Source organism: Haemaphysalis longicornis, unplaced genomic scaffold (assembly GCF_048455015.1).
Source record: "Haemaphysalis longicornis isolate Haplotype H1 unplaced genomic scaffold, Haemaphysalis longicornis Haplotype H1 scaffold_5, whole genome shotgun sequence".
NCBI lineage: Eukaryota > Metazoa > Arthropoda > Arachnida > Ixodida > Ixodidae > Haemaphysalis > Haemaphysalis longicornis.
In genome coordinates this window covers 135,836,124-135,850,059 of record NW_027526385.1, presented here as the reverse complement: position 1 = coordinate 135,850,059, position 13,936 = coordinate 135,836,124, and the positions used below count along the sequence as shown (strand labels likewise).

The following is a 13,936-nucleotide window of genomic DNA, read 5'->3' as shown; positions in this document are numbered from 1 at the left end:
GCTTACACAATTGCATTTTGGTAAGAAATGCACCTGAATCAAGGGAGCGCACGTGGCCAGGCAACAAAGTGCACTGCTCAGTTGCTCGCGGAAAGAAACTGTATTTACATGTGTCCGCGCATGGGTGATAGGGGGAAACGAAAAGTCCATGACTGCTTCTGGTCTGTCTCGGGTTGGCATATGTAGCATATTTGGGAGAAGGCGGCACGAACCGTGAATGATACGATGAAAAAAGTTTAAGCAATCCATTTCGCGACCGACAGATAAAGCGGTTAGATTTAGCAATACGAAGGAAGTGGATGGTGAAAACGTGTGGTCATACCGGCGATAAATAAATCGGATGGCTTTTCTTTGAACAGCTTAAATTTTGTTAATATCGCTTTGACGGTAAGGTTTCTACACGCTGCATGCGTAATCGTGTGTCGGTCTGATGAGTGTTTTATACATTAGCATTTTTGTGTCTTTTGGTGCCTCGGTGAGTGTGCGCCTTCGGTAACCCAATTTCTTAAGTGTTTTTGTACATATGTATTCGATGTGTGTCGACCAGGATAAGTTACTTGTTCAAGTGATTACTTGTTCCAGTAGCTGCGCAGTGATGTTTCGCCATTGGCTCGTCAATATAGGAGTGATCCGCCAACAAAGGCGCGTTCCATGCTCAACAGTCGCGTCGAAAATAGAGCTGGATTTGAGTATGCTTTTAGGGACCAGGATGCGGCGGCACAAGTTTCAAGAAAGCTGTTGGGAGGGCGAGCGGGACATAGTCTCAGAATAACTGTGATGATTGTGGAAACGATGCAAACTGCCACTATCTCCACATTTTTCGATTGAAAATTGTGCCTGTTGTCACTGAGAATGAGCGTCCAATTTCCCTGCTGCTAGCTATTGTTTTTCGCGAGTTAACTGAGGTGCAGCACTTGCTTGAACTCCTGAGAATTTAGAACAGTAACTGTTGCCCAGTAACATAAATAAAGATCTGAAACTGCACTAGAAGGAGAAAGGCGAGGGTAAGTAGTGTTCATACAAACGCCGATTTCGGAATAGGCATTTATTGGCAGTTTTATGCATTTAAGAAGAAATGACAAATTAGGTGTTTATATAGGCAATATAAAACACCCTAAAAGCCCATCTTAATCTCTCATTGATGCGTATATATCAACATGGTGCGATATGAGTGCGAGAAACAAAATATGCATTTGCTTGAAATTCGGTCTCAAATCTTTACCACCGTTTTGAGAAACCGCTTGTAAAAAGTTCGCCTTCCTGCAGGGCGTTTCCGAAAGTACAATGAAAGAAACGTTAGATTTATGGAAAAAAACACTGTAACGCGCCGAGTGAAATAAAAATATGTGGGGACGGACTGCATGTGACGCCAAAGGACATTTTGCCGTGTTTTTCTCTTTGAAATCAGGTGGACGGGAGTCGAGTTTTAAAAAGCTATACTTCAACTCAGGCTGCATTCACAATAAGAAAATTGTTGATCACGGGAGGGCGTAACGCGGGCAAAATTAGCGTCTACAGAATGACCAATTGCTTGGTGTTGCTTGTTTCTGTATGTTCTCGAAAATATGCGGAGTATTGGGATAAAAAAGGGCAGCAACTCGGGCGACTCGGGGACAAGCTGCGACTTCTGCTTTTTTTGTTTGCGAAGCAGCTGTGTATATGCCTCGAAAACGTCTCACACGAAATGCCAGATTTTTAATTTTTTAAGTACGGCTGACAGCGATTCGTTAAGTGATGATGCCCTGCTTCTTCTGCTAGTCTCGAACGCGGCATTTTACTCTTGACCTTAGTAGTGTCTTCACCCCAAGTGGCAGATACTCTCGGCGGATTTTGTGACACGTGTGCTGTCGTGCATTGGCTCGCTCTGCAATTGAATCTGGACGGATTATTTGTGCTGGCGTCCGCTTGACGTGAAAAATACCAGAAGTTCGGTTCGGGTATTTTGCGGGTGGTGTGCAAAATACCGCAAGAAAGGCTCCACAGTTTTCGGTAAGGCCATTTTTTGAGGCAGTGCCATCGTGCCATTTCAAAGTATTTTTTTTTCTAGCGATTACGGGCATTCAGCAGAAATCTTCTTTGTTTAAAGCAGTTGATCCGTGCCTTGAACGGGGATAGGTAAAATAAGGCGCTTTGAACAAACTTAATTCCCTTGATACTAATATAATACCGCATGCATTTTTCATCATAGCTGTAATAAACAGCAGACGTGTACTTTGGCTGGGCATGCAATAAGCTTAACAACGGGTGAACCGTAAGGGTAACAGAGAGGGTACCGAGAGCCCGTACTAGAAGTAGAGAAAAGCCATTACAGCAGAATCTCGATTAACGGAAATCGCATAAACAGAGTTACCGCTTAAAAGAAACAGTAGCCTGTAAGTTGGTTGGATTTGTATTCAGATAATGTAAAAAAAATCTCGGTAATCGGAACTTAAACTTCCGCGTCGCTGTCTAAACTGAACCAGAAATAGAATTTCTTTCGAAACCCATTGGCATAAGAATCAGCTTTTTACGGGTTCTGGCTATTTCGTATTTGTTTTTCTTCCTCCACATTTCCTTAGCCTCGTTGGCCTCGTAAGCCTCGTCTCGTTTGTGGTCAGCTGTGTTAGCGCAACGAATGCAAAATCGCAGTTCTGTGTTCCCGTCGTTCGGTCTCGTTTCAAGTCGCCGAGGTTTCAGGGCTCAGCTCCTGCTGCCTCGTTCGTGCCATCGTGGTGCTATTCGCGATTCATTACCATGTTGCCGTATTGTAAATTCGGTGGCTCGTAAGAACTCGCAAAGTTGAGGTCTCTAGCCTCCGTGAAAATGCAGTTACAAGGAATCAAACAAAAATATTTGATGCATTTTGTAGTGCACAGTGACTCATTGTTGCCAAATCAACTTTGTTAATACTGTGCCTAAACCTCTTGTAGTTTTCTTGCTTTCTGAAAAACTATCAGCTGTATTCACCTACTAGCGCTTAGAGTTCCATGAAATGGTATTAAGAGTGTGTACGCACATAGATTTCCACTTTCACACATCTATCCTAGTAAGTGGAACTCCTGTTATACGGAACCAATTTTTCCGGTCCCTTGAAGTTCCGTTTATCGAGAGTCTACTGTAGATAACGGGAGGGAGGAAATGAGGAAACTGGGATGCAAAGACTGGACTACGGCATGCCGACGCAAATGGCTGTAGGCGCGTAGGAGAGGACTTCGTTCCGCATTTGGCGCAGAAAGCCTTGCAAATTAACGTGGTGATACCAATTGTAGGTGCTCTTAAAATGAGGTTGTTACTAACAACATGTTCTCAAAAACACACAGTGAAACTGTAAATACTTGCCTTTGTCGATGCACTAGATTCCTAAGAAAAACAGGGAGCCGGGGTCCTGTGAAATTTTATAGCTTGCAATATAAAAATGGTATGCAGCACAATAAATATCGTAAATGGGAAGACTATAGGAGCGTTCTGTGAAACCGATCCTGGTCACTTATTCTGAAGCCGCCGAGTTACAGATAGATTGCTTTTACTGCAACTATTGGTATAGCTGAATTTCTTTTGTGAGTATAAATACGTACGCATTTGCTCTGAAGATTGTCAGTGCTCTCGAGGCTTTTTGGTGAATGTTGTGTTTAGTGGCTTCGTAGCTCACACCGAAATGGCCTGAAATTTAAATTTATAATTTGCTCCAACACTGCGCATTTGAAAGCGGTATTAAAGGTGTAACCTCAATATTTGTGTCACCTGTTAACAAATATGCTGAAAGGGACGCTAAAAGTTGGTAGAAACAACACGGTCAAGTCGAAAGCACACATTGCGAGCTTTCTACCATTTAAAACCCAATAACAAGTCGTACTCACGAACGGCTGGCTGTTGTTTAAAAAGTACGTGTTTGGGTATTTCTAAGTACCGCTTCAGTCTCGTTATATACGTGAGGTGCTATTTCAGTGTTCTACAACTGAGATTTACGTCAGCAAGAATTAAGTAATGGATGTATTTCGAAGCGTTAACTTCTGGGTTATGTTTGAGGTCATAGTTGCCTAATAACCTAGATTTAATGCCATCTTTTTTAGCGTATTACTACTGTACATGAACAGAAACGCACTGGCTGAATACGTAGTTTAACAGCGGTGCCTAACCAATCAAAATTTACATGCAACCATGTGAGTAAAAATATTTAAATATATATAACTAGTATACCGGGAGGGTCAGTTACACCAGGACATGCCCATACCTGGGTTTTCGTAGCTCGGTTTTGAGCTACAACAGCAGAACTCTCTTCAGGAAATATTGTCACTGGAGGATCGTTGAAAGCGCTTGGCGCTGCGTCAACAGCTGTCGCTGTTCGTCTTGTCATCTTGGGGCGACCGCATTTGACTCTTCACCTTCTATCTCCTAGACCTTAAGCAGCTCAGGAAACGTGCGTGCGAAGAAGCCGCGTCCGAAGTATAGTTCCCTGGGTTCCATACACATAACCTAATAACTGGCAGAGGTGTATCATTTTTTTGAGAGAGCGCTGGGATGCTGATCCGCCAGATATATCGGCTACACACATGGCAATGTGCCAACTTGGCTCCAGTCATGCAATGGTGCACACACGCATACAAGCACACACGAAGAAGCACACCTGTATAGAAACTATCTAGCGCTGTTGCAGTGAATTTTAAACCCTCTTCAAATACGTCGCACGAATGGCGCGTGATGGCAATTGGAATAACGCACACGACGAGGATGAGCATTGCTGGGGATTATGAATACGTTTCGATAAGAACTGTTCTTGCAAGGTGACTCGAGGATACCTCTCCCGTGTTTAAGATAAAAACTGCTATGCGTGAAATGTGCCGCACGTATTCCGCCTCAATACAGTTGCGTTGATTCTAGTCTGGTTGTCGCAAAAAGCTACGATGTTTTCTAAAGTTAGCTTGAACGTGATTGCCGGGACGAGCCTTATACTGTTTCAAATGTTCTCTTTCCCTGTGTATCCACCCCTTATGTAATACCCCCCAGTGGGGTCCTTAAGGAAATAAAAATGAAATGAAATGAAATACTCGGCGTTTAGCTGTCCACGAAAACCATTTAGCCGATAACGCCTCAATGCACTTCCGTTTACCCCCGACGCCGAACCGTACATGTCATGTTACTTAAACTTTATGGTTGCCTCTTGGAAAACAGATGCTCTCCATAAAACCACCTTCTTAAAGTAATCCTGTACCATTTATTTGCAAAAGAAACACAATCAGCGAGACACCACTTTCTTCTGCCGACCCCGCGGTGCCACGTGACCAGATGCCCTACTTTCAAGGCATCTTAGAATCTCACGTTTGCCGATGGGGGATTACACGTTCTACTGTTCTTGCAGTTCCGAGTCATCCGACTCCCGGAAGAGCGCATAGTAAAGCACTTCGCTCACAAACAAGAGCGGTCGCATTGCACTGTTTTTAAACCTTCTCTGCTTCCAAGTGTCTCCTTGTTCGGTCGTTGAGATTGAATTTCCTCTTGCCTCTACTAAAAGCACTTTTTTTCTCGCCAACAGCAATGCCAACCTTTTGTCATCACCATCAAAAAAAGTCGCTGTCTCCCAATACTTCTAATCGTTGAAATGACAAGTGATTAAAGAAACAGATCGTGATGGTCTTAAGTTTCGTTGCACCATATAATGTCGGTTTACACTAACCTTTATTTCATTAAAATTGCAAGTAACTATGGCTATAGTGAGTTACCGCGCCAAATTATTTTCAGGCATAATGGTTGAACAGTATCTCATTGCGTATTTCTACTTTTACTTAGTATTATTTTTTCGTATAGAACAGACAATACAAGGGGGCGGGCACTGGTGTGTCCTATTGTAGTGCGCTACGCGGCTCAGAACTGCTGTCGATGTTCATATCAAATTACTCTACGCATGGAGCAGTTCGTCATCACACAATAAATTTTAATGGTTGCGCTAAACTTGAGGACGAGCAATAAACGTTTATTAGGGCAGTAATATTTGTTTGGTTGACCCCCAGGTGGGGGCCTCCTTATTCCAGTGAACTCTGGTCTGCGCGTCTTGTCTCGCCCAGTCTACCAGATGTTAATGCTCCAACCCTCCTCCTGCTCAAAGGAGAGTTTGAGATTTAGGGACAGGGATGCTGTGTTGCGGCAATCCCATATTATGCGGTATAGAGAGCACGGTTATCCGCATAATATACAATTGTATGTGTATAATGTCGGGTGTATGAAGTTTAGTTATCTATCATGTGGAAATGCGTTTGCCTGGAGCTGTCGGTAGGTGGCCTCATCTTTGCAAGACATTTCATGCGACTAAACACACTGGACGGACTAAATTATAAGTAACAGATTCATTGTGAGAGTTCTTAGTGACGCCCATATGACAAATGAATTGACGGATTAGGGCGCAAGGAATTGTGAGACCTCACTTTGAGAGGGCCCTTGTTCTTTCAAGTGAATGGCCGAGAATTCTCGACATTGCTGTTCGATACAAGTGGCTTTCCTGCACAATGCAGCGATTTGCAATCTTTCCTGCCGGCCAGCCTCTGTGCAAGGTTTAAAGGGAACGGCTTTTTTTCGGGGAAACAGTTTTTTTGGAGTGAATGCGCTCTGGCTCATATCGAAGCCAGCATTTTGTATAGCGGTGTAAACGCAGGATATTTCTCAACAAATTGGCGGATATAATTTTAATTTGGCAGCAATCTTTTCAATGTCTGAAAGATTGCGCCATGTATGTCTAAACGTGACAGTATCCTGCGTATTTATACAGCTCTGTAAGATTCAATACATGATTCAAAAACCCCATAACGGAATAGAAAAGGCTCGCTTTTATTATGGTTATAGCTGGAAACAAGCGTTTAAGTACGTCTTTTTACCTCACGTACAGTTAAAAGTATGTTGCTGCGTGGTTCACTGTCATGGTTGCCAGCATTCTTTCTGGCAGCATACTTGCGGCCAGTAGATTTAAAAATTCACCTTTAAAATGTTCTAGAGTCCTATTAGAAAAGCTGCTTCAGCGCAGGGTGCTTTAGGTAATGCCCGTTTGTTTTATTTGGTATAGAGAGCATGCGGTCAAGAAAAGTGTCCTGCCGGTCTCTGTAAGATACCGGCAGGATAGGCCGCCCATGAGGGTTAAAGTATAAAAAAAAAAAAGAATCGAAAATAAAAACACACTTGAGGTCATGGAGCAGATTTATTTGCGCATGACTGCTGTGTATGTGTTTCTACAAAAAAAACTAACTCCCGTCGTTTAAACGGGCTAGGATAACTTGGCCTGCTACTTCAGAACAAGTTATGCCACATCATTTGTTTTATGTGTGGCTGTGCCAGAAGCGCCAGTATAGACTCAAAGCTAACCGTCATTTTTGCAATCATACGAACCGTTTGCCCTAGCCACGTTGTATCCAAAACAATAGCTTCCTAACAGTGCAGTACGTTCGGTTTAATTTCCGGTGCCTTTGGAACACGACAAAAATAGAACACAATTAAGGGTTAACAATTACGGACAATACCAAACAAAAACAACGGATTGCAATTCAAAATTTTAAAGAAAACAAATGTTGACAATGCTCGAGACATTTTTGGAAATTTTTGATTCGTTTTGTTCTTTATTGGCACTGCCACTTTTTGTACCTGCGTGATGAGGGCAGGTGATAACGTTGCATAGTGTTTCTGCGTTACATATTTGATGGACAAAAAAGTCCCGGGAACCTTAGCCTCTTCACGGGTTGCGAAGGGAACATTTTGGCTATTATCAGACGTATTTACAGCTACGTTGCGTCTGCGTCTCTTTGCTTTCGTTCCCTCGTTTGTGGCGCCAATTACTTCGACTGGGAGACTGGCCGCACGTAACTTGACAGCTATTCCAGAATCCGAGCTCCCCGCGGCTTACGCTGACGCGCCGCCAAGTTCACCTGCCACGCGGCGTGAATTAGGCTAATTCTGCTTCCGCCCTTGGCACGGTGTCGCAGTTAGGGCAGTGGGAATGCACTAATGCTATAACTCGCAATATTCTGTAAAGTTGGCGTAGCCGACCCCTTCGTGGCGTCCCAGGTTCAACTTACGGGCGAATACAGTTGCCTCTTGATTCCTTTACTTTCCTTTCACATCGTCGGCCGTTTAGGTACGATTCGTGTCACTACGGTCCCTTTCTGCGTTTGATGAGCCATCCAACCCTTCAGCCCCACGTCTTTAAGGATGCAGCAGTGGCGTTGACAATACTCCTTAAAATTAACCTGAAAGTTTTGAAGAGGGATGCGAGCCTTTCGCCAACCCACTTGCGTACGTCAGCGTTTTCTTATAACCTGTACTCGGTCTGCAGACAAGTAGACATCATGTGTATGATGAGAAATTTCTGTCTATAAATGAAAAATAACTTTCGTAGCCATTTTAAAGAACGCCTCTAAAGAACGGGCTTTAAGAAAGAGTGAAAACCTAACTGCTAAAGCGGCTAGAAAAATTTTATCGGTAGGAGACAAAATCCAATGCAAATTTTTACATATATTTCTGAAGCGCAACAGAGAGCAGGAGCGTGGAATCACTCTTCACTAACAGCACTGAGTAGATATAACTGAAATAATGGACACTCATACCAATTGAAAACCGCGGTAACCTAATGTTAGTATTGGGAAATATTTTATAGTACCAAACTGGCTTTAATTATCTCAACGAGAACTAGAGTAATTTCAGGCAATTCCACTTCTGATTTAAACAAATTCTTCGTTCTCTTACATTTGTACCGTGTGTTTTGCAGGAATTTTTTGTTCTGCGAACGTTTCCTGTTGTGTTATCTGAAAACAGCGACACTTAGATCCGCGTAGCTGCAGCAATAAAAAAGCTCTGTTGCCCACACGAGAAATACCTGTGCTTAAAAAAAAACTCACTTGCTCTCAGTGCCGGAAGGCAGACCTATTAATTAAGGCTCAGCATTTCTCAAGAAAAAAGTTTGCCTCAATAGCGTAAATGGTTTGAATATACTACTATAGAAATATACCAATGTAATAAAATAATAAAATGCGAATATAATAATTGTCTCGCAGCGGACACAGCGCCAGGCTTCAAGACGATGTCCACTAGCGATACCACCACTGAAGCAGAACAGGAACTGCCAGCAAAGGCGGGAACAAGCGAAGCCTGGTAAGAATACCACAGGCCATAATTTGTGACTAAGGGCATGCGGTGTACACGGTAAGAGTAAACGTAAAAATAGGGCTGATAACATTCGAGCCGGGCTAGCGCGCCTGATTAGAGATCACACCTAGGTATACGAAAAAAAGCTGTGTGCATTAGAGAACAAAAAAGTGCGAAATACATTGTAGGCCAATTTAGGTGAAGAAAATGGGCATGGGTGGGTCACGTTATGTGCATGAGGGACAATAGATGGACCATTCGTTTAACGGAGTGGCTGACAATAGAGCTCAAACTCAACAGGGTCTTCCAAAGACCCGATAGAGGGCTGAGCCTAGAAATTTGGCGGAAAATGGTGGACTCAGCTAGTACTCGATAGATGTGGCTGGAGTTGTTTAGGAGAGGCCTTCGTCTTGCAGTGGACACAACAATGATGATGATGATTAGCGCACGTGTGACTACCTTTGTGAGATCATTAGGAAGGTATTAAAGTTAGCACCTATAGGTGATGAATAAGCAGGCAGCAGTGGCACTGTTTGTTTCTCTAGTAGAATGTATGAAGGGTGGAATAGCAGACTTGAATAACTAACATACGGACACAGTAATTTAAAAACAGCAGGATATTTGGATACTAATACCACTTTTAATAAATCAATTGGCATTTTTCCCAATGTTTTTTCAGTACAACGCACCAAAGGGAACAGAAGGAGTCATGTTGTCCCTTCAGGTGAGTTCAACAGCTTTTGCTGCAAAGGAAATAAGACTATCTGGAAATACTTCACCATAACACCCGATTATTATTCTAGCCAATATAAATGGAGTATCGAGATCCTTCCGCCGCATGACTGAATAAACAGGAAAAAGCATTTAAACGGAAACTAATCAAAGCTCCTTCATTAAAAAAAGATGGTTTAAACTCGAAGCTTCCCATACAACCAGATTTAAAGTCAAACCCCAAATCCAAACTGTTGTGTCGCAATGGCGCAATTGAAATAACGAGAGGGACCCACGTTCAATTCCTACCACGGGAAACGTTTTTTTCTTGAGGCGCTTGATGTGCCTTCGTGAACACTCATCGAGTAAATTTGGCTTTCCTGCAGTCTATTTTATTCGGACGAATGACACCATCAGTGAGGCATACAGAGAGTTTCGCTTTAAAAGTTGCAGTGCAACGACATCAAACAGCAGACGAGGAATGACGTTGCTGATGGAGTGATTGATTGTAGTGTTTAACGCGTGGACGCAACGCAGGTGATGACGCGTGCCGTAGTGGAGGGCTGGGGATTAATTTTGACCACCTGGGGACCTTTTCTAACGTGCGCCGAAATGTCGTACACGCGTTCGTTTTTGCCTTTCGCCTCCATCAAAAAAGCGGCCACCGTGGTCGGAAATCGAACCCACGACCTCGTGCTCGGCAGCACAACGCCTTAGCCATTGAGCCACCGCGGCGGGTGCGAAGGACGTTGCGCTCCAGCCGCTTTTCTGATGCAGGCAAAAAGCGGAAGCACCAGCGTGTTCAGCGCACGTTGAAAATCCCCAGGTGGTTAAAATTAATCCGGAGCCTTCTCTATGCGGCACCTCGTCGCCTGTATAGCTTCGGCACGTTAAACTTCATAATCAGTAAGCTTTGAAGGAAGCAACACGTTCAAGAGTTATAACAGCGTAAACGAAGATTATCCGTGGAACAGAATTTTGAGAAACCAGGAATAAATGACAAAATTAGAAAAATAAAATGGTCACAAATAAGATCTGATAAAATAGACAAACGTTAATATAACACATCCGCCCCCCGCCCCCGTCAAAAAAACTGAAGACCAAACAAAGTCCGCAAAAGAACGCTGGAAGTACGAATAAAAAATAGCGTAAACGGACGAACACTGCAGCAGGCCTGGCAACTTTGCAAAAACTAAAGCAATTAGCGCAGTAAAGACACTGAACCGGTGCACATCATTGGAGAAAAAAAACTTACAACGAATAAATTATTCCACCGCCTTTCGCTGCTCATGGCCATGCTTGGCTGTAAAGAACTCACACTCTAGGCAAGCGGCGTATGAATACTACCCATTAGTAGACGATTCTCCGAGTTTCTGCATACATTTTAATAAATAATGACCACCTAACAAAACGTGTCCAAAAAGATGAATCAGTTGAAAGCATATCAGGTAAAACGCAGAAAGAGATTTTTGCTGTAGAAGTATATTTCAGAAAACTGTAACCATCGCTTGGTTGGCTGGCAATATCAGTACATTTGTCTCCTACACGTAGCACATTTTATACTGCCTCCACAACGTCTTGAACAATTTGACTACTATCGCCTAGATTACGAATTTGTTCGTAACATACAACGAACAGCTATTGTGCGGTGTGAGGAGCGGTGATATCAACTGGAGGAAAGCCGGGCTATTTGGTAAGGTTTCATTTTCAAGAGCACTAGCAAGACTGGGAGAAGGATGATGGACGACACAGGCGCTGGTATCGTGCGATGGAACAAAGACGAGGTGGAGGTGCTGCATTTTTCTCATTTGTGTCGTTCGATATTTATGTTGTTTCGTTATTGATGTTGTTCAGAGTGCCGACTGGTACTCTGGTTGGTAGTACATTCTGCTGCCCAGCGTACTGCAACAGGACACAAAGGGGGGACGCGAACACAGCGTTTACAAACAATTAAAAGTTTGATTATTACGGGTGAACATGTGTACCTACGAAACAACTGGAACAGGACACTTGAAGTATTTATTCTTCTCTTATTGATGGCAGCTAAGATATTCCGATTCCTTTTCGGATGAAGTATAGAACCCATGTCATTGCACATGTTTTGAAGCCGATGAATGGCCAAAGAGTCGGTTATTTCTAGCGTAGTTTTGCTGTCACGATTTCCCGTGAGGTTGTACTTAATTAGACTGCGGTTCGCAACCGCACTGCTTACAGTAATACGCAAAGGGCCTTGCCGCTATGAGTTTGCGTATCATTGATAGCAGCGAAGCAGCGCGTGAAGACGCCACGAAAAGGCTGCAAATGAACAACATTTTAAGCCAGTCGCGGATTGCAAGTAACGGTTCAAGCCATACGGGAACCACATGCCAGTCCGAGTAGAGACTCCAACGTTTAGCGTCTACCCAACAGGTGCTCAGCGTTAGCGTGTTTCCTGAAATATTTTTCATGGCTGGTTGACCCGTTCTATTAGTGCTGCTTGGGGAAACGAGTTACTGACCTAACGTGCGCCTGGAAAGCGTAGTGAAGGTCAATACTATCTACTCGGTAAGACTAATGTGTTTCAGTTTTTTTCTTTTTTTTTCAATCCATCGCTTTCAAGAAAGCACACCTCACACGCACACTCTTCCCGTCTAAGCGCTACCAAAATTGACGCTGTGGATAATGACGGACCCCCTAATGTTTATTACAGCTCGCAAGAGGGACACTTGAAACTTTGTACAAAACGTCACAGAAAACAGACTAAGCACGTAATGCTTTCTTGCTGTCTAATAAAGCGCTTTCGCTGTCGCTTGAAAGGTGCCTACTACGACGAAGCAATCCCCTTAGTCTATTTCTCCCCGTTATTTCGATTTTTTTTTTCTTTTTACTATACTATGGTTCAGGTCGAATTTGCAGGTATATTTATCTACAATAGACTCTAACATTAAAGACAAAACCCTAAACTAGGACGCATTCAGCACCTTATTTTTCTACAAAACACAATATTTGAAACTGATTCCATGATTCTGTAAACACGGTCCCCAGACTCTACAGCCACGATGAGCAGTACTCATTAGTCGAGGCCCCACCCAAAAATTCACTTTGGAAGATAGGCCATGAAATCGCAGCAAATATCTCGTTTTTTTGCAGTTGGAAATGGGACACGGAAAAGTTTCTTCACTGCCTAGTTTTGGTCGTAGGCGTCGTCTACGCAATGTGGCATTATGTAGTCAACGAAGAGAGTGAGTACCCACAATACGGATGTATTATTTCAGATCCCACAAGTTTCTTTTTTATGATTCCCTACTTGACAGCTATGTGTGCACTTACTAAATTCACCTTACATTCAAGGAAACGTGCATGAGATGTAATGGTGTGATGAATCGATCATTGGTAGGATAGTTATGAAGCACGTTACGAGTTAAAGGCACCAATAGAGTTATTATTTCGTTTAGATAGTGTGCTATTTCAGTTTATGCCCCCGGAAAAGAATTTAATAGCGGCAGTGTGGGAACAATTACTGTTTGTTTGTGATATACTTCGTAAAAGAGCAGATCAGCGTGGTGGATGGAGATACAGTGACGAGGGTGGCATGGGCCCGACAAGGACAGGATAAGGCCCGGTACAGTAAAGTGACGAGCGAGAGAGCATGACAAGGAGCGCGACGAGAACTCGGGGCGAGGAGTGTGATGGCAAAGTTAAAAAAGATTGTTGCGAAACTCCTTGAATTGGGAACTGTTTGGTAGTAAACAGTGTCTGGTGATGTGAAAGGCTATTATAATTGCCCGAAGGCGACAGACCGCGCCTGACTAGTGAAATTTCGCGGCATGATAATACTGGACAAGTGCATTAATTGATTGATTGAAGGGTTTAACGCGCCGACGCAACGCAGGTGATGAGGCGCGCCGTAGTGGAGGGCTCCGGATTAATTTTGACCACCTGGGGATCTTTATCGTGCGCCGAAATCTCGTGCACACGGGCGTTTTTGCTTTTCGCCTCCATCAGAAAAGCGGCCGCCGCGGCCGGGAATCGAACCCGCGACCTCGTGCTCAGCAGCGCAACGCCTTAGCCACTGAGCCACCGCGCAAGTGCATTAATTGCGGTTGCAGTGCATATAGTGAATGCTTTACAGTGTATAGCCTATTCACTA

General features: G+C 43.5%; 1 protein-coding gene across 3 annotated transcripts in view; it reads left to right on the top strand.

Moving 5' to 3' along the window:
• Nucleotides 1-13,936, top strand: part of LOC144138707 (protein-cysteine N-palmitoyltransferase Rasp-like) — a 77,358-nt gene that overhangs the window by 20,100 nt on the left and 43,322 nt on the right. For 2 of the 3 annotated variants that reach the window (XM_077671111.1, XM_077671112.1), the window contains exons 5-7: nt 9,006-9,102; nt 9,776-9,820; nt 12,937-13,028. In XM_077671111.1, the coding sequence (XP_077527237.1) occupies nt 9,006-9,102; nt 9,776-9,820; nt 12,937-13,028 (234 nt within the window). Of the gene's footprint in view, nt 1-1,807; nt 1,990-9,005; nt 9,103-9,775; nt 9,821-12,936; nt 13,029-13,936 lie in introns of those variants that run through there. The other variant, XM_077671113.1, reaches the window with a different exon arrangement.